The sequence below is a fragment of the Symphodus melops genome (genome assembly GCF_947650265.1).
Source record: "Symphodus melops genome assembly, chromosome: 12".
Lineage (NCBI taxonomy): Eukaryota > Metazoa > Chordata > Actinopteri > Labriformes > Labridae > Symphodus > Symphodus melops.
The window spans coordinates 5,407,369-5,428,973 of record NC_136702.1 but is presented as its reverse complement, the minus strand read 5'-3'; the positions used below and the strand labels follow the sequence as shown (position 1 = coordinate 5,428,973).

The window sequence follows — 21,605 nt, the reverse complement described above, 5'->3', positions numbered from 1 at the left end:
CCCCCCTTCTCTGCCTATGCATATTGAACAGCGAGCCGCGGCCCATTGCAAACGAGAGGGGCCCTCGCTGACATGATGTATACTGTACGTCAATATGGTACTGATGTATTTTAAGATGCAAACAAGGCTTTAAATTATATGCACCTCCATGTCAGTGGCTCAGAGTGACTCTCGCCATCTGCCTATCAGCTGGGGGGATGAGAGGAGAAGGTGCCCACACCGGTATGTTCCTGTGCGCGTTTGTCACCGTGTGCTTGCACCTGTGTGTGTGTGTGCACATGCTCGCATGTATCTATTAGAGCCACATGTTCGATTTCGAGCTCTCCTTGTACTTGTGTCTTCCCCTCAGATGCATGGCTAATAGCTGCTCTTGAGTCCCATCACGGAGACGTGACAGCTTAGTGATGATAAACGCAGGCGTCGCCTTGTTCTGCGTCAAACGTAAGGCAAACCTGCACACCCAGTGTAAGCAGCCTCTTTAAAGAGCAGGTGATAGACCGTATTGTGGTTATGAGTGATTCCAATAATAGTCGCATATCTTTTTTTCTCTCTCTCTCTCTCTCTCTCTCTCTCTCTCTCTCCTGCCATGCATATTTGATTGCGTTGCCAGGGTTGGAGAGAGGACTCGGAGGACTCTCCCGAGACACGCCGCGGCCTAGAGGAGCTTTAGCGCTATCTGTCCCTGCTGTTTGAGACCGGCCTCATGAATAAAGATGTCAGTCACGTTCAATACACCAGAACACTGCAAATACCACAATGACAAACCAATGCTTTATGATCTCTGCAGTGTGCTCTGCATATGTATGTCCATAATCTCACTGTATGAATCATATCAAGTGATATCAAGAGATGGAGGACCAAGTGAAACGTTGCTTTTACAGTTTATATATATATATATATATACTTTTTTAAGAACATGAACTAACTTTTAAGAAACACCAGCCGCCCAAGGCCTGAGGAGGACTCATGTCAAACTCTCAAAGATATGTGCCAGGTTGTCAGAAATGTTCACTAAAGAGTGTCTATAGTAAGTGTAGCTAAGTTTGAAGTACGATCTTATTATTAAAGAGTTCACGAGTGAGACCGACAGGTTCAATCATCCACGTCTGATTTTTTTTATCTAGTTTCTTCTCGGTGATTCACAAACTCTTTTTCAAGTTCCTTTAGCTGTCAAACCGTCTTTTAAGGTCGAAACAAAAACACCATGTTGAGGTATAATCATAACACCCGTTTCCTAAGGACTTCTTTGATGACCGTTTTGTCGTCTTCTTCTTCTTCTTCTTCTTCTTCTTCTTCTTCTTCTTCTTGCTTGATTAATTTCCAGCCTCAAAGGTCTCGAGAATGTTGTGGTTTTGTGCTGAATGTAAAAGAAATTATACTGAATTAAATACATTCCTTGAGTTCAATACAGAGCATGTTTTTTTTTGTTCCATTTTAACTCATGGCCTGCAAGTATTGAATCCACTCAAAGTCATCGACAAGTGTTTAAGAATAAGAAAAAAACCGTTATGTTACATTATGTGTAGCTATCCACTTGATTGGCCTTGACTCTCAGAAGAGCTCTGGTATTTTGACACTCTGCAGTTTATTGCTGCGAAGGAATTTGAATACCAATTTCAGGCATTATTCTGGACAATTAAATCTGTTGAATACATTAAAATGTGAATACACTGCATTAAGGATTTGTCCACATATCAAACTCTCGCTTCCACCTTTTTTCTCTCCCTAAACCCTCCTGTATCACTACGACTCTTTTGTACATGCACTTACTTTATGTATTCTGAGTTGTACACACAAAATGCTTGCATCATGCACTATTATGTTGACTGCATCTCTTCCCATCAAGGTACAAATACATCAATATAGAGGCGAGGAATATGGGAGTCAGTGAAACATTCATAAAAAATCATATGCTGCCACACACACAGGGATCCATCCCATCAGCATGATAACCTGCTGTGCAGATATCCCCTGTCAGAAGATGAAAAACCAAGCTGTGATCTCACCGGCGCTTATTCCCCATAGTGTATAAAATTATTCATTGTTTTATTATTTCAGAAGTCCTTTTCCTTTGTGTTTTTTTTTTCTCCCCCCCTTGCTAGGTCAGGTTTGTGAAAGGTTTTGCAGGTGCAGTGGCTCAGCCCCAGCAGACACGTAGCGGCTCTGTAAGCAGCTCTGTCTCCTCTGCCTTCTCTCTCCAGGCCTGACAGCGGCGGCGGCAGCAGCTGCCAACGCAGCCATCGCAGAGGCCATGAAGGTCAAGAAGATCAAGCTGGAGGCGATGAGCGGCTACCACAGCAACGCCAACCACCATGGGGCCGACGGAGAGAACGGAGACCTTAGCTCCACTGTCGGTGAGGATGCTTCACACGAACACACACACACACTGTGTCACAAACGTATTTACACTTACACAGAAGACAAATACTTCCTGTTAACTATTTTTCAGTGCCTGCAGAGATAAATACTCACAGCTATAGACTTGCATGTTAGTTACTATTTTGAAACACTTAAATTCAGATCTCTTTCGAGATGCAAACAATCATTCAACATTTTATCAAATTTACCAAATGTATGTGAACAATGACTAACAGATGTTTTATTAAGTCAAACTTTTTTATTTTCTAACGTTCAAATAATAATTGACCTTTACATTTCATTTCCACCACCTGTTCGCTGAATACCTGTTAGCTTTCTTGGCTAGTTTTTTAGGCTGCTTGAGAGACATTGCCAACAAATGAGTAGTCTCGAAGCTTGAATTTGAAAACTGATAACTTACAGAACCAACTTTGACTCCAGTTCATGAAAATAGAGTATAACATACCAGCTTCTTTAAAAGATATTGAAAACCAGTTTGGTTGAAAATGGGTGAAAACGGTTCCTTGTGTTGTTTTGGCTACTTTTTGGAAAGTCAGTCATCCATTACCCTTTTATCACTCTGCACTTTCAACTGGGATTAACCAGGATTCAGGAAGAAGTTAGAAAGCAGACAGAACAAACTTTAATGACCAAACAGAGAGAAAAGAAAGCAAACGGCTTGACAGAAATATTCACTTTGTTGTCCAGATCACCCATGTTTGTCTTTGGTTTTGGATGTGTGCTCGCAATTTCTGTCAACGTCAAAGTTTAAATACCGTAACTGTTGATGGCACATTTTATTCTCTGCCAGCTTCACCTCATGTAACCATTCTGCTTTATCTTTTAAAACAATAAATGGTTCACACTGTAAGTTAAATGCTGACAAAGTCATTATGTTGAATAGTTGAAAGTCGTATTGACCAAACACTACTACTACTTCCTCTTACCTATATGGTCATGCTAGTTCTCAAAATTCCCTCCAAAATTCTATTCTTTGTCTACCAACTAAGTGACAATAAATGCTAATCAGCTACTGGCTAACTCTGGAGGAATTTATAATTGTGCTCTCCCTTTAAAAATGACCCATAAAATTAATTAATCCATTCCCTGACTTTTTACAAATATGAGTAATTGTATACATACAGCTCGACGTGAACCAAACACTGTCTCTGTGGCTGTCTACATTACACAGATGTATTCTTTTTTTCCCTTTTCTTTAGTTTTTATTAAGTTCAATTTCCCCTTCGGTGAGGTAAGTCTTGTTTCCTCTCAAGTGTTACAATTCTGTGTCGAAAGATAAAAACACATTCATAACAGCTAAGTGAAACAGTGAACACAGTTTCCCAAAGCTATCAGCTTTTAACAAGGTCTAATTGAATTGCTGTGAGAGCATTGGTTTTTCACTATGTGCCATTTCAATTAATTATTAGCCCTAAAATGCGGGAGGATTTTCGCAATATCACACAGAACCACTTAGTGTATTAAAGAGAAAGATAATGTATGTTAGTGCCAGCTCCAAATTATAAACCAAATGTAATCCCTGTAGCTTTGGTTGCTAAATGGAGGTTTTGATTCACTCCCTGTAATAAATGGCTCGACTCCTGAATACATTTCATCAGTAATACTTGACACCATGGAGCTTATGGTGCGCGAGATGAAAACAGGATGTGTTTCTAAGCAGATTTAACAATGCAAAATGCATAAAGTGTGAGGTCATCACTCCCAGAGAATGGAGTATGTAAAAAAAAAAAAGGAAAAAAAAAAAGAAGAATACCAGACGACGAGGTCACGGAAATAAAGATAAATGTGAGCACCAACAGCAAGGCTACGGCAATGGAGCTAATAAGAAACTGTTTTATCTTTTTACAATTTAAATTGTAACCTTGAGCCCACAGCCAGCCACACAGGCTCCCGCTGGAATCATAATTCTGGCAGGGGGGAGCCGCTCGAGGTGTGGGTGCACGGGCCACAGCATTAGCTCTCTGAGTGAAATATATGGCAGTGACGCCTCTCGGCCCCATCCACAATCAATTGGATTCTTTTCCTTTAATATTTACTCGCAGCGATGAGATGCTCGTCTGCATGGTGTTGGGAATTTTCAGGAGCGAATACCTGACCAACTGCTATGTTGGGTTTTATGAAGTAAAATTTGATTGTCAAAATAAATTAATAATTAAGTTTATTTAATTATTAATCTAAATCAATAATTGTTATTAAACTGCGTTTAATAAACCTCGGGGCACCACCCTGTAAACAGGGAACAACCAAAATATTACCAATATCAGTCTCAAATTATTTAATTAAATACCAATATCATTAATAATTAATAATCTGTATTTAATTGAAGGTGTGAAATCCGAACACAAAGCCCTTTCACCCAGCCTAAGTCACAAAGCAAATTCACAGTGATCACAAACAACGACTTTGTAAAATATAATAGAATTTATTTAACAAAGCAACATCAAGTTAATCAATGAAACTCAATCAAACAAACAACCATCATAAGCCAAACTACAAGTAACAAACAAAACAAACAAGCGTGGCACATGTGTGTGTGTGTGTGTGTGTGTGTGTGAGAGAGAGAGAGAGAAAAGGGGGGGGGACAGACAGACAGAGACAGACGAAATGGTAGCGACCACACGTGGTCACGTGATGGCGGACACAGAACGTGATCTACGTTTCTGCAGCGTCTGGAAAGCCACAGGTCTCTATGTGTGTGCGTCTACCGAAAGGTGTGTGTAAAGGCGAGAGAGCGAGAGAAAACAACGCACCTCAACAGCTCAATCTCGGACTGGAGCTCACCACAACTCAGAGCATAGCTTACTTCGCTAACAGAAACCAGCGGCCGGGTTTGTATCAGACGGCGTTCACACTAGTCTTTCTGATAGTGAGTCTATTACTCGGTTATGACGCGGGAGTTCACAGATAAACACACGGGACACAGCGGCACAAATAAGGAGAACAAAAGAGATTTTACTCTGGTAAAATCTAAGACACAGTGGTCAAACAAAGAGAACAAAAGAGATTTTACTCTGGTAAAATCTAAGACACAGTGGTCAAACAAAGAGAACAAAGGAGATTTTACTCTGGTAAAATCTAAGACACAGTGGTCAAACACCAAGCAAATATTATCACCGTTTCACAATAATAACTCAGTTATTAAACACACTCTCTATATCTAACTGCCCAGACCTAGCTAAGCCTCACTTGGAACCGCTTTGTCCACGGTTGATGAGAAGAAAAGAGGTCCTGGAGCAGCCTTTCTGCAGTTGTTTGGTGATGGCGGCGCGTCCCAGAGGGTGAGCAGGGCCGTCGTGTCCTCCGTCGAGCGAGGTGATCTCCGTGGGTGTCCTTTCTTTAAAGGACGGAACGAGACGTAATCCTTACAGTCTCTCTCAATACCGTTTTAATACGGGAGAAAATAAAACGCTCTTCTTCTGAGATGCGTTCAAGTGGAGGATCTAAGCTCGGAATTTCGGACGTCGGTGTGCTTCAAGGCCTTTGGATTAGCTGCACGCCCAAACCTTTAAACAAAGGGCAGCGTGTTGAAACAGGAACAGAGTTGGGTATCCTCGGACGTCGGCAGACAACGTTTGAAAGAGGCAGAACAATGAGACATGGCCGGCTTTATACTTCCCAGACTTCACACCTCTGTGTTAGGTGTGGCAAAGCATTCTGGGAGTACCTGCAAGGCATGCTGGGATAAAGAGTCTTTTGTTGTAGTTCTCCAAACATACACAGCCTGAACTTTGCCATCCTGGCTGGACCCAACATCCCCCCTGGCCTGAAGAGCGGGATGCAGGTCATGGTCTTCAGGGCACTATGGGCCACCAGTCCACGTGCTTTGGAGATACTTGTACAAAAGTTAATTTGGCAAACAGTCCATAAATTCAAGAGGCATTTGGTCTGGGCAGACATTGAGGCAAAGTCTGGGCAGACTGTCTAACTATGTCTAGCGCTAAACATCAAAACATAATCAGACATTAGCGAAGCATTGCTGCTCAAGGTGCATTCTTGGACAAAACACATGAAACAAACAAACAAGAGGAAGAAAGAAAGAGAAGGGTTTCATGTGTAGATGTGTGGGCTAACTCCTTGACTGGGCAGGAGAAAGCCTGTGTGTTTTTGTGGCATGTCAGTGCGTAATGTACATGTACATGTAGAGTCTCACTATGGGTGTGAGGCCACAAAACAAAACAAAACAACAACAACAAAAGCGTGAGTAGAGTTACTGGATTTTGAAATGGGAGCTACTCCCCCCTCCCCAAAGTGGAGTCAGAACCTGGTTCTTTGTAAGGGCTGGAGGCCTGACACTGTCTTACCCCAGCTATCACCCCCCTCGGAATTGTGCTAGTCATTTCACTGCCGAGACCTGCTTCCTTATGAAGCTCTTGGGAACTCTGGTTATACCTACCCTTCTGACTTAGGCTTCGGCCATCCCGAGAGTTCCTCTTGGGAACTCTGGTTATACCTACCCTTCTGTCTTAGGCTTCGGCCATCCCGAGAGTTCCGTTCAGGTCTGTCAGTGATTGACTCCTCAGGCTGGAACCTACCCTATGGCTGGCTCAACCCTTCACCCCCCTGGCTCTGTCGTCTTCTCTGCCGGTGACGTGGTCTCTTGGACTTCTTCATAGCACGAGGCAATTTGTTGCCTTCAAGTGCTACGCCACCTCTGTGACTTTCAGGCTCAGGGCGTATGCGTGTCTCCCACACTGCCTGTGCTAACTCCTTGACCTCTTGCATACTCGGCTGATGAGTTCGGTAGTGCAGCTCAACAGTTGGCCGCACACTGCTATGCAGGTTGTACACGAAGATGGACTTGAGAGTTCCATCCTCGTCCATACCTGGAGCCCTATGTCCCTGAAAGTATGCTGACCTTAGGCGCTGGTAGTACTTTCTGGGGGCTTCATGTTCCTGGTGGAGGACTTTGAAAGCACCAACAAGTTTCTCTGCAGGGTAAACGAAGGTGGAGTATTCCTCGCACAAAACATTGCAGAGTGCAGAGTACTTTTCTCTAATCCTGGGCCGGAGGGTACTGATGAAGTCATGAACACTGCTGGAAGTTGTCTTCCAGATCAGCCTGAGTTTTTCACAGGTGGATGAATCAGGGATTTCACTGAGGAGCAGGTTGATCTCTCTAAGATAATCGACTATTTTAAAGTCTGTATTATCTGGATCAAAGCGGGTCGCATCATCCACCAGAGAATCAATGAGCTTTGTGCGCATTATTGGATATCTGGGTGAATAGGAGCCATCCGAGTCATCAGACGTGTCATAACTGCTCAGCTGTGTATCCTGTGGTGGGAACCTGCAGGTGGCAGCAGAGGGCCTGATGTACTCTCTGCCTGTGGGGGCTGAGAAGTCACCCCCCTTTCCATAGGAGCCATCCGACGTGCCATAACTGCCCAGCTGTGTATCCTGTGGTGGGAACCTGCAGGTGGCAGCAGAGGGCCTGATGTACTCTCTGCCTGTGGGGGCTGAGAAGTCACCCCCCTTTCCATAGGAGCCATCCGACGTGCCATAACTGCCCAGCTGTGTATCCTGTGGTGGGAACCTGCAGGTGGCAGCAGAGGGCCTGATGTACTCTCTGCCTGTGGGGGCTGAGAAGTCACCCCCCTTCCCATAGGAGCCATCCGAGTCATCAGACGTGCCATAACTGCCCAGCTGTGTATCCTGTGGTGGGAACCTGCAGGTGGCAGCAGAGGGCCTGATGTACTCTCTGCCTGTGGGGGCTGAGAAGTCACCCCCCTTCCCATGGGGTGATTCAAACCTGTCAAGGTGTGAAAAAGTGTGACAACTGTCAGTGTACCGGAGCGTTTTCTCAAAGGGAGGGGCTCTACAGTCAAAGTCTTTCTGTTCAGGATTAACAGGGGGAACAAGACTTTGTTCAGTCATTAGACTATCCTGGCTGCTCGGTTTTCTACTGAGCTTTTTCAGCAGGGGCGTTTGATCTTCTAAGGGGCTTGGTGCACGATCAGAGTCATATCCTGACGACGTGGCTTGCTCTATGCTTACCTGTGCTCCCTTAATTAATTCAAAGGCGTCTAACACCTTCTGCTTGGCAGTTCGTAGGTGCTGACGAAGAGATTTGTTCTCTTCCTGCAGGGATTGGACCTCTGGCTGGAGTGTCTCCATTGAAGCACTGACACTCTGTCTGGTCCATAGACCATGAGTTACAGCCTGGTGGGAGTTGCCCGAGTCGTCTGAAGACTCATAAGTCCTCTGGTCGTCCACCATGTCTGTCTCCTTCCTCCAGGGATCTGGTTCAGTATCCCATCCCTTGTGTAGGGCTTCCTCAGCTGGCGTGGGGGCTGCGGTGCGTACCTGCTCCTCCTGAATTCCGGGTACCATGACACTTTCTTTCATTCGTCTGGCTAACCTGCAGCTTTCTTGCAGTATTTTATTCTCCTCCTGCAGGGCCTTGCATTCGACTTGCAAGGTCTTAAGTCGGTCCTGCATCCTTTTGAAGCCGTCCTTTAGGATCTGGTTATCTTCTTGCACCTGGGCGAGCTGTGCCTGGTGTCTCTTTTGCTGCAAATATGATTTGCGCTGAAAAGGGAGGAGAAGTTGGCCGCGAACATTTGAAGATGTGTACTGTGGTTTCCCTGTTCGATGAGTCATATACTCAACCGACTCATTTAATTTATCTTCGCCTGTGCTGAGGGTGGAGGAGTTCAGACTGTTGACCTTTAAAGGGACGTGGTTTAAACCTGCAACTCCAACCTGAGGGGGTGGATTGTGTGATCCACAGGGGGCCTTGGTCCCTGACTGCTGAATGTCTTTCGCAGACATTCTGTCTTTGTTGGGGGTGATCTTGGCTCGGGGGTTGGCCTGGTCACCTACCTTTCTCAAGGTGTCCTTACAAATGCTAATGAAATAGCTGATCAGGTTGGCAATCCCCTCTAAGGAGAGCTGCGTCAGACCAGCAACAGTTTCTTTTGGTGATGTGTGGTGGTCTGATCCAAAAGGAGTCTTAGCTCCTGGCTCACAAGAAGTTTTGGTACCCATGTTGATGTTAATGTTGATGTGGTAAAACAGAATACCTTAGTGGATTACTGTTTGTGAAGCTGCAAGATAAAAAGTCAGCAGGAGGCAATTCTGACCTACGGTTCTAAACCGGATCAGTGCAGTCTGTCCTGGCAGCTAGGTGCGAACATTCACACCTCAAGTCCTTTTGAGGATTGGGGGAAGACACACCTCTCAGGCAGCTGGCTCTGTAACAATTTTAAAGTTACACTCCTGACTGAGCAAATGGCTAACTTGTTGTCTCCAACAACAATAAGCACACAAAAATTATTAAACTACTCACTCATCAACACGCAGCAGCACAACTAACACACAACTTGATGTTTGCTTTGCTTTAAAAACAACAAAAAGTAATCTCCCAAAGAAAAGAGAATTTCCTTAGAAGAATCACTTCAGGATTAAAAAGTTTGGATCACTGTGAACAAACAATGTAACAAAGCTGGTTTATTAAGGCCCTCACACGGGGCACCATTATGTTGGGAATTTTCAGGAGCGAATACCTGACCAACTGCTATGTTGGGTTTTATGAAGTAAAATTTGATTGTCAAAATAAATTAATAATTAAGTTTATTTAATTATTAATCTAAATCAATAATTGTTATTAAACTGCGTTTAATAAACCTCGGGGCACCACCCTGTAAACAGGGAACAACCAAAATATTACCAATATCAGTCTCAAATTATTTAATTAAATACCAATATCATTAATAATTAATAATCTGTATTTAATTGAAGGTGTGAAATCCGAACACAAAGCCCTTTCACCCAGCCTAAGTCACAAAGCAAATTCACAGTGATCACAAACAACGACTTTGTAAAATATAATAGAATTTATTTAACAAAGCAACATCAAGTTAATCAATGAAACTCAATCAAACAAACAACCATCATAAGCCAAACTACAAGTAACAAACAAAACAAACAAGCGTGGCACATGTGTGTGTGTGTGTGTGTGTGTGTGTGAGAGAGAGAGAGAGAAAAGGGGGGGGGACAGACAGACAGAGACAGACGAAATGGTAGCGACCACACGTGGTCACGTGATGGCGGACACAGAACGTGATCTACGTTTCTGCAGCGTCTGGAAAGCCACAGGTCTCTATGTGTGTGCGTCTACCGAAAGGTGTGTGTAAAGGCGAGAGAGCGAGAGAAAACAACGCACCTCAACAGCTCAATCTCGGACTGGAGCTCACCACAACTCAGAGCATAGCTTACTTCGCTAACAGAAACCAGCGGCCGGGTTTGTATCAGACGGCGTTCACACTAGTCTTTCTGATAGTGAGTCTATTACTCGGTTATGACGCGGGAGTTCACAGATAAACACACGGGACACAGCGGCACAAATAAGGAGAACAAAAGAGATTTTACTCTGGTAAAATCTAAGACACAGTGGTCAAACAAAGAGAACAAAAGAGATTTTACTCTGGTAAAATCTAAGACACAGTGGTCAAACAAAGAGAACAAAGGAGATTTTACTCTGGTAAAATCTAAGACACAGTGGTCAAACACCAAGCAAATATTATCACCGTTTCACAATAATAACTCAGTTATTAAACACACTCTCTATATCTAACTGCCCAGACCTAGCTAAGCCTCACTTGGAACCGCTTTGTCCACGGTTGATGAGAAGAAAAGAGGTCCTGGAGCAGCCTTTCTGCAGTTGTTTGGTGATGGCGGCGCGTCCCAGAGGGTGAGCAGGGCCGTCGTGTCCTCCGTCGAGCGAGGTGATCTCCGTGGGTGTCCTTTCTTTAAAGGACGGAACGAGACGTAATCCTTACAGTCTCTCTCAATACCGTTTTAATACGGGAGAAAATAAAACGCTCTTCTTCTGAGATGCGTTCAAGTGGAGGATCTAAGCTCGGAATTTCGGACGTCGGTGTGCTTCAAGGCCTTTGGATTAGCTGCACGCCCAAACCTTTAAACAAAGGGCAGCGTGTTGAAACAGGAACAGAGTTGGGTATCCTCGGACGTCGGCAGACAACGTTTGAAAGAGGCAGAACAATGAGACATGGCCGGCTTTATACTTCCCAGACTTCACACCTCTGTGTTAGGTGTGGCAAAGCATTCTGGGAGTACCTGCAAGGCATGCTGGGATAAAGAGTCTTTTGTTGTAGTTCTCCAAACATACACAGCCTGAACTTTGCCATCCTGGCTGGACCCAACAATGGTGATGAACAGTCTGCCACTGGCGTTTGAAGGTGACCTGTCAGTGAGTATGGACAAATCTCTCGCTCGCAGAAATGTAGAAAATAAATCATTAGGGGCAGGCAGTCAGACAGGGGCCTCTCTCTCTCCCTCACTCTCCTCGGATTTAAATCAGCTCAGATTTATGATTTGAATTAATGCTTCGTTTGGTCAAAGAAATGGTCGCAGAGACAAATGATGTTTGGTACTGAAACCATCCTCATATTGATTACCGGGTGTCGCAGCAATCTCTTGTTTATATCAAGCACTCTCCTGTGACAGGGTGGCCAGCAGGAGTCATCCTGATAATACGCGCGAGAAATATGGCCTGCTCGGCGCAGCGGGGCCACATGAAACACCGCTAACAGCCCCGCTCTCTTATTCATCCAGCCCCAGGCTTCCACTCACATGTTTATTTTTAATAAAAGCATTTTGTAATTTCACATAAAAAAACATGAAGCGACTTACAAGGAAGCGTGAATTGTTTAACATTCCAAAAGGGTCTCGCTCTGGCTCAGTTTCCACAAACTATTTTGGACTGTGAATGCCTAATATGTCCAGCTCTCAATAGCAATCCAAACTTACAAATCACTTGACTGATTTAGCATTGAGTGGGCAGAAGGGGGAACTGTATTTGGCCGTAGCTTTGTTCGGACTGGACTTGTTCACAGGGAATGACTTCATGCTGTTTTTTTGAGACACTCAGACCACAGCTGCTCAGAGGAAATGGACTCAAAGATTTATAATCTTCCAGCTTTAACTAAGACTCAACAAATGGAAGTGTTTGCTTACATGAATTATGTTGCCAAACCGTGATAGGAATTGATATGATAATGAGCCAGCCTGTGATAATACCACTAAGGGGATAGATCCATTTAATGAGAAGGAGCTACTACATAAGGCCATTGAAACAAATCCTCCTCGGGGCTAACATACAGGTGCCTCATCTCAGTGTTTGTGTGAAGCAGATCTTTGTGGAGCGCTTAAAGCAGAGCACAGAGGAGGCAGCCAGTGAAGGACACTCTGTTCTGTTTGTAGAGTTGGATTGCCCGTCGCTGTCTTTGTGTTGATGTAAATTGAACAGGCTAATATTTCTCCCTCTCATTAAATATTCATTGCAATTAGACCTTCCTGTTTGCATCAATGTTATTAATTAAAAGGGGGGGAAAAAAACAGCTGGTTCGACTCTCCAAAATATCCAAACATCCTGAGCGAGAGAAGAAACAGATATGTGTTTTTGAGGAGCGAATGAGAGACGGATAAACATTGAAAAAGGGGACAGAGAATAAGAGTTGGGTCTGTCTTTGGCTCACAGTCTTCAGTCGGTCCGAGGGAGCCCTCTCAAAGCACAATGTGGATTGTTCCTGCGCCTCTCAGGAAATGCCACAATTACAGATCACAGACCAAGCAAAACACGTGTGGCGCTGGGCCTTGAGGGGGATAAACAGCCCGCCGTTCCCTCCCAGTGCATTGACCCCAGCCGCAACCTTCATTACTGGGAGAGAAAATATTGTCAGCTGCCCGCTAACAAACACCTGCCAATTTCAAAAGAAGGAATTGCCTTTTTTTTTTCTTTTTTTTTTTCAGCCACGGTAGAAAAATCAAGTATTTTTTTTTTAGACTTGAAGAAAATTGATTACAAAGCTTTCACTCTTTTTTTTTTTTTCTTCTTCTAACTGTCTCACTTACTTCCTTGTCTTTCACCCCTCCGTCTCTCTTTGGCCACTGGGTGCTGCCCTGCCACTCATCTGACTCGTCACCACACAAATCTAATGGAGCTGAAATCCTGTTTGTAATTAGATATGGGAATTCCACTGTCATCAGCCAGATGATGCCACGACATGCCGACCAAACAAGGCGCCGCTCTTAGAGGAGAAAAGACACAACAGTCGTTGCTCAGTGTCAGATATTGTCCTATATGTTGTGGTGCGATCCTAAATCTGAAGAACCAGCACTAAGCTGTATAAGCAGTTACATTTGGAAGCACTGCTTCCAAACCCTGAAAGCCCTTTGTCTCACATCTGTGGCTTTGGTCCAGACTGCTTGTGCCCAACAGGGAGCAGAGACGAAGCCACATGCTAGGCGGAGGCTGGGCGGATGGTGACAGGTACCTGGAGTGCTGCCTGACGGAGAGTTGAGAGAGAAAAAAGGTTCTGGGTGAGATGATGAGGAAGCATCATTCTCTCTTCCCAGGGTCATCAGGCTAATTTCTGCAAGCCCCACCCTCCTGCTTGTATGTTTGCATGCTTGTGTGTGTGTGTTAGCGCGTGTGTGTGTGTGCGCGTGTGTGCATGCTCGTGTGAGAGCAGAAAGAGGGGGCCTTGGCCCCTGAGAGCGCTCTGTGAGGAGACCACAGCTGTACACTCCCAGCAGCTAATTGGTCCTTATCTAGCTGTCCCATTCATCTTCATTTTTTACCAATTACTGAGCATTATCTGTGTTCTCAGTTGGGTATGGGACTTAATCCTTTTTGGTTAAGCTGGTGCTACAGCTTGCAAATTTCAAATGGAGAAGGGGAGGGAGGGGGGGGGGGGGGCTTGCCAAGGAGGGAAAGGTGGAGGGGGGAGACGAGGGGATGGGGAGCAAAAGTCATAGAAAAAAACAAACTCTAAAACTTCCCATCATTTCTCACGGGCAGGAAGCAATCGATAAACAATGACATCACACGGAGGAGGGGTGAAAAAATGGAAGGGATCAATTATTGGCGTTATAATTCAAGTCCTTGTTTGCAAACGTTGCAGCCTCATTGATTAGGCCGTTCTTGTTGCACTCACCATTATTGACTTGTTAAAACCATATTTTCTCATCATCAGTGGTTTTACGTTTGCGGTCGCACAGATAACGCTTTAAGGAGGGGGGGGGGGGCCTTCATTAATTATTCAAGATGTATTCATTTTAAAGCACAGCGAGTCCAAATCATCCTGTTTACTCGACAAACAATACAAGTATAGAACATTGCTCATCCAGAAGGTACATCAAGACGCTGCAATCTGGGGCAGTTAGCCTTAATTTTCCGAGATCAATGCATAACTAGGCTCCTCTCGATATGGGGTCTGTGCTTGGCCATGCTGCAGAGCTGAGTGGAGTCAGCCTGGAGACCATGCACTAATTACTGGAGTGTTTACTGCTCTGCTGGATAGCATTTGTACCATTTTGGATCATATCAGCGAGTCAACGTGCTCTGCGCTGCACCGATAAATAAGACATTAAGATGACAGTGTGTGAATGAAATTAGAGTGGAAAATTGATAGTCATCAATTATAGAATAAACACAAGTCTAAAATGGGTGAGATTAACAGACACGCACGTATGTATGGTCGCAGGACACAGTGGCATGCGTGTCGGCAGACGCAGACGGTCGTGCACACAGAAGCAGCACACATTCACAGACTCCTGCTCCTGCACTTTGATAGGGATCTGTTTGGTCACACTCTCTGCGCCAGCTGTCAGCCCAGCTCCACTGCTGCGATTTAATTAGTCTGTTTATGTCCTTTCTAATAATAAAGCTCTCTGGGTGGAAGGACACATCCAACCAGCTAGCTGCGCGCTCCAACCTGCTAACTGAAAACTAGCGCTGGTGGCCCAGTGAAAAGCTAAATGTGGGCCACGATGGAGGATGGTGGCTACTTCCTGCTCCTGTAGACGGAACAACGGCCCTCAGGCTCAGATCTAGTATCACCCCCTACTCAATCCTAACCTTAACCATTAGGGGATAAAGCACACACTGACCTGATATGAGTGTCTAGGGGCAACTTCATCCATCTTCCTCGCTGGCTCTCTTGTGGGAGCCTTTGTCAGCCGGAGCTCTTGAGAGAGACTAGATTGTAGCCATAGGCTGAATGGAATTCATTTCGCGAACATATCGGAACACCTCTTTTGCTGCTACGCATTATTGTCATGTCTGATGTATGCAACGCAATGCAGTTGGTGTTGTTTTTCTCTATTCTGATTAAAGGGCTTTACAAAGTTAAGCTGGACGTATGTGGAGTAACAGAGTGAGACTCACAGATAGACAGAGAGCGGCAGAGCAGACAGACAGCCTTCCAGCCTGAGTAAAGAGCTTGATGGGTCCCTGTCTCTCTCTTGGGCTTTGGCCCTCACCATCTCTCTATTAGTCTGCAGGGCTCATGGGAGCCAGGTGACAGATAAGCGAAGAACGACACACACATTTTAATAGACATTTCAAAAGATAAACCTGATAATCATTTCTCTTTTTAATGAAGTCTAATGTCCTCGTTCTCATTCCGCTTGCATCGCCTGTTAAGCATCGGCGTCGAGACTTGAATATGCATGATTTGTAAATTGTGTGGCAACACAGATGAAGCTACAAAATACACAAATGCAGACAACTGCAGAAATAGATTACAATAACAGTGGGGAATTGATTAAACATTATTTCCGTAATGATCCATATCAAGTTCTATCATCTTTTGAGTGGCAGCGGCGCTAAAGAGGAGGAACTGACACAAGGAGAGAGACGGCACGCCAGACAAATCTTGCGTCATGGAAATATTTGTTTGACTGTCTCTTGCGGTTAGTTCACAATAGCGCGAGCAGAGCTATAAAAAAACAACTGACCAGTCGAGTTGTCATCCCTCATCAACATTAGGCCTCATTCTTCATTAATTGGATGGATTAATTTGGAGTGCTTTGATGCGAGGGTGATGCATGCGTTGGGCTGTCCCCTCCTCACTATTCTCTGTCAGGTTGAATTTAGCCAGGGAAGGGGCTGACCTTTGAAAGTGAAGAGATCAACACAATTTGAAAAGACAATGTCACTTGGTGTAAATGTGATACGTGTAATAAATGACATTCAACCTTTCAGTGATGATGAGCTTTCGCAGGTTGGAGTAATGCAAAATATGCGCGTGGTGTAATTGCATAGAATGTGGAGCAGCGTTCACATACATGGGACGTCTTAAGACGGTGCAGCAACAGAGCCTGAACATCATGTGCTCTCATTTTGCTGTGATTATTTCCAAGAGGGAACATTAGCGCGGAGCAGTTATACCACTGCAACACAATAACAGTGATGACAACAAAATGACAATCTCGTTTTCCGTGATTAGGCTGTAAGGAAAAACGCGCCACTATCACGCCGCAATCAGCGAGAGAATCAGAGATAGAAAATCGTTGGTTCTCTTTCACGAAATCACTCCACCGGTCGCCTGAAAGAGAAAGGTGTTTCTTCTCAATTATGATATGGGAACCCTCATCCCAAATAGAGCTATCAACCATGCTGAGCCCAGACATCTTCACCATCGCACTGCCTCTCCTCTGGGACTGAGATGAAAAAAAAAAGAAAGAAAGGAGAGAGCAAGCGAGTTCAAACAATGTTAAGGAATTTCACAATCTTAGCATGTCCTTCACAGTGGGAACAAACACAAGCAGGTGCCTTTTGATAAATTGAGTTTAGAATCCCTAAAAATAAACCCCATTCCAACAAAGTACTGAATTAACCTGATGGATTCTGGTAGAGAGGCATAATAACAAATGTTTTTTATAAAAGTCATACATAATCTCTTCTTGGACTTCTGGATTAGATAACAGGACTGTAGAAAACCGGCTGTTGTTGAGGATGTTCACATGTATCTGATATACTCAAATGAGTCTTGAGTTTCGGTGGGTATTGTATATATTGATTAAAATAATTTACATTTTCTAATTTAAATTCAGAGTAAGTAAGAGTCTAGAGGTAAGAAGAAACTTGGAAAACTGTCAGAATTGAATACATTTTATTTACACTGTATCAGGTAGGTAAGCAATGTCAAACCAGTTTGCCAGGTGTGGCTAACGTTAGCAGTGCTACCACCACCAGCCGTCGGTCCTCCTTGCAGGTCAACATCCAAATGCCTGTGCTAAATGTGGTCATGCATTGTTCTACAGTCTTTATGCCATTTGAACCTGACACAGCTTCAAACAACTTTATCTCCATTTTCTAGATCTGCATACTGGCTTACCGCGCTGCTCCTATGAGATGCTATCCGTTCCCTATGCGTGTTTACCTCGGGACAGAAGAGAGAGGAGAGAAGGCCCGTTTTCCGGGACTACAGCCGGTCTGTGGCTACAACCCCAGCAAGTGGCAGGTGGCTGTATTAATGTTTCAGCGCAACACTTGACTGGCATTGAGGGCCAACACATACAAATATTAATCATCTGTTTAACCGAGCAGTCATTCCGATGCCGCCTCGCAAGGGTAACGATGTGTAATCATTTAATCTGCTAGTCGCTCACATCCTTAATAAGTGCCCCTCTCATACTGTGCAGTGCTAGTCGATCGAAAATAATATAATGGCATTGTAATATTGTTGGAACATCAAAGATTGATAACATTCTGCTAGCTTGAACTAAAACTATACCGTCTGCTAGCGCCACATTTGTGTTGGATCATTGCATCCACATGCAAAGCTGCCAATTTCATTCAATATCAAAACTGGTATTCATATTGGAATAACTCAAGCTTCAAGTTCTGCAGATTTATCCCAAGTTTAGAATTTCAAACTTCAGTTTTGTAGCATAAAACAGTAAAACTGCCTTACCACACATTTTAAAAATCATCTAATTTCTTGTGGACAGTTGATGTAATTATCTTGATCCATTTCAACTCAATATGCATATTTGTCCTTTTTTGCCATTTCTATGTGAATTCTTCTGTATGAAGTATCTTTGCTAATAGACAAAACCGAATTAGTTCAGGCTGAAACAAAGTTTTGAATGAATGAGTAAAAGAATATTGGTAATTTATCTGTGCTTTTCGATGTTATTCAGCCCAAGTAATGAGATTTCTTTTTTTGAACTGCACTGGTGTAAAATTCACACATTACAGTCAGTTCACCTTGAACTCATTAGCAAAGCTGTAAACTCTACACTGCATTACTGATTTTCCCTCAAGAGGTGATTGTAATGGAGGAAGTGAGCGCCCAGGAGGTAGTGATGCTAATTTTGTAATTAAAACAGATGATCTGATGACCACATGCAAACTGATCCCCCTCCACTCCCCCTGTTCCACCAAAGTGATATGACGGCAGAGTGGGCCGTGATTGATAACGCTCGTCAATATATTTCATTTCAGGAGCCTTAGTCAAATGACAACTGGTTGTCATTGACTGAAAGCAATCTTTTTAAAAGGGGAGCCTTTGCTAAGTATCAGATGAAAATGATTCCTCTGTCTGCTTGGGTGTCACTGTCTGTACGAGCTTTATTGATTGGGCTTGAATATATTGCACCCGCAGTAGTAACAGCTGCTGGTAATATCTCTCCTCTCCTTCTGCTCTCCTCTTGTGCTCGCAGCACTTTCCCTTGCCACGGCTCGTTGTCAGCGATCAGATGTTGGGGCCCTCGCGTCTGATGTTGAGTATTTATCAGGAGTGATGTGTGACAAATGTAAAGTGAGCCTGGTTCCGACCCAAATTAGAGGAGCAGAAAAACCGTTTTTGCTAATGCATCCTGAAGGCCCTGGCTGTCCCGGCAACCCCCCCCCACACCCAGCCCACATGCATGATTGTGTTAACTAAAGCCACTATTGTCTCCCTCTTCTCCACACACTCTGCGTTATCGAGCACAAGGATGTTGGCATTGGTTGCTAAAGGTCATTTACTGTAATGAGATTTGCCACATGCAAGCATATGGCTTGATTATTGCCCTGTTCGTTAACATTTTCAGCAAAGAGACAAATAGACAGCTAAAAGAGGGGCGAGCGAGGGTGGGGCCGCGGCGAGGAAACGTGTTTAGCATTTTTCTCCTCAAAGATAGCTAGAACTTTTTTTTTTTTTTTTTTTTTTTTTTTTAACAACAGATCTGCCACGGAGATGATTGATCTTTCAATTTTCAGAAGGAATGTGTACCATTAGAGCTGGGGATTTAAATTATCCTATAAAAAAAAAAAAAAAAAAGTTGCCTGCTTTAGATTTTCATTCACTTAGAGGACAGACACCTCTGTCTGTCTGCCTTGATAATTTCTACCACATGTTACACTCCAGTGGTTTGGGTAGGAAAGCAATTATGTTACCTCATCAAATCAGAAATGTTTTGTTATCATGCCTTCACTTAGATTAAGTGAAATTGGGCATCTTGGCTGGAAATCTTTGCCAACCTGAGTCTTTTTATCCCCGCATGCTCAACATATTTTGTTTGTTGATTTTTTTTGTTACCTTGAAATGGGTCCAATCATCAGAGCTCTTGGAATGTTACAGATATTGTTTGCATGTGTTGTTTTTTTTGTTTTTTTTGTCTCATAGGCTCCATGTGTGTTATTACTCATACACAGTTATCCATATACTGCATCTTTGTATGAGTGTGTATGTTTTCATGTTTACGTCTCCTCGTTACCAGGACCGTTTTATGTGTCCTTTTCCTTGTGTGTGTGTGTGTGTTTATGTGCTTATACATGAGTGTACAGCAGGTATTTAACAAAGGCAAGATGTTTGCTTTATTATCAACATTAACTGCGTAAACACAAAAGGCTTCAAAGTTTCATTCAATGACACTGAGGGGCTGTGGGTGGCTACATCAAAGCTCAATACCTTCCTCTCTCCCCCCATTTTAATGAGAAACAGGACTCACCAGCCTTGACTGAACCTGCCATCTGTGTGTGTGTCTGTTTTGTCTTGTTTGCGTGTGTGTGTGTGTGTAAGCAGGAGCAGTTGTGTTTTAGTGCATATGTTAGCATGTGCTTGTGTTTTTTGTAAAGTGGCACCGAGATGCCAGGCAGTATATTTATGGAGGCTGTGTCTTATGTTTGATCTAATGGCTATAGGGCTCTCTTCCATCTCGGATTCTGGTGGAGATTAAGAGTTGTAGTAAAGATGAATAGCTGATTAGCGCTATGGAGAGACCTCTAAATGTCTCGCTGCATGACAGACACTTTGTCATGAGCCATTCATTTCCTTTTGGGACCGGTGTGCAAATCCTTGATACGACCACAACAAAGACCCTCCATGTGTGCGCACCGCCGCCTCACCTTTGTTGGAGAAATACATACACGACATGGGGGCATTTTACAAGCGCAATTAGGAGGAAAACTGAGATTGTTTTTTTGCGTCGGCGGGCTGCATGGGCATTGTGCAAGGAAGTCAGTTCATTTAGCTGCCTGACTGGAATGGTCCTGTTCAGTTTGACAGATCAGACGAGGGGAAAAAATATCTCAACACCATGAAAACTAAAGGCTTAGCGCCCGAGCAAATCAGCCCTTTGTCTTGTTCAATTCAAATCAAAGGATAACCAGGAATGTTTGTTTGACAACAGCATTTACAATGCATTGTTCTGAAGCCCAGAGCCTCCCAAACAAAGACAGATAGGCTTTAAACAAGTCATTTAATTAGCACCGGATCCCCAGCTTTGGCTGCGCCAACCAATTATACATTCCTGAGGCATGTGCAGGTCCTATTTCACGGGAGCGAGAGGCAGATCCTCTCCAGCCCTGTCTCTTACAGTACATCTCTCCCCTTCCATTTAAGAGAAGGTAAATAGCCCAGACAGACAGCTTCATTAGCCAGCGTCTGAAGAGCGCGGGGCCGATTGTCGCTTAAATAGTGCGCTTTTACTGCAGGCCCAGCCGGCGACCTCCGATCAATTACAGCTGACATTATTGTTTGTCGGGAGCTTTTTTCCTGGACAGAGGGAGTAAAAAACGAGATCAGGCCTGAGCTTTGGCTAGAAATGTAATCTTCCCCCTCTCTTTGGTTCTTTTTCTCCACAAACAATAAATCATTCAGTTGAAGAGATAATAAAGTGCCAAGTAGGAGCTAGTTTAATTTTTGTCAGGGGAAATCTGTCCACAACAGAGTTAAGGGTAAAGCACAGGCGGCTACCTCGATACCATTCTCAATGACAAAAGCTTAGCTCCTTTATTCTTATGTTCCTCTGTTGGGTTAAACGTCCAGTAAAGGCTGAAGTCGTGTTAAGATGAAGATTAACTGCTGCGCAAATCACTGCAGGTTATCATTTCTGTCATCAAAATAAATTACTGCTCTCTTTTTAATCATTTTAAAACATTCCATCTTTTTTTTTTTTTTTTTGTCGGCGTGATTCTTTTAAGTATC

At 43.8% G+C, this 21,605-nt stretch overlaps 1 protein-coding gene across 5 annotated transcripts in view; it reads left to right on the top strand.

The window, feature by feature from the left end:
- Positions 1 to 21,605, top strand: part of dachd (dachshund d) — a 111,370-nt gene that overhangs the window by 60,066 nt on the left and 29,699 nt on the right. For 4 of the 5 annotated variants that reach the window (XM_079357323.1, XM_079357322.1, XM_079357325.1 and 1 more), the window contains exon 3: positions 2,202 to 2,354. In XM_079357323.1, coding sequence (XP_079213449.1) covers positions 2,202 to 2,354 — 153 coding nt within the window. Of the gene's footprint in view, positions 1 to 2,201; positions 2,355 to 17,507; positions 17,652 to 21,605 lie in introns of all 5 variants that reach the window. The other variant, XM_079357321.1, reaches the window with a different exon arrangement.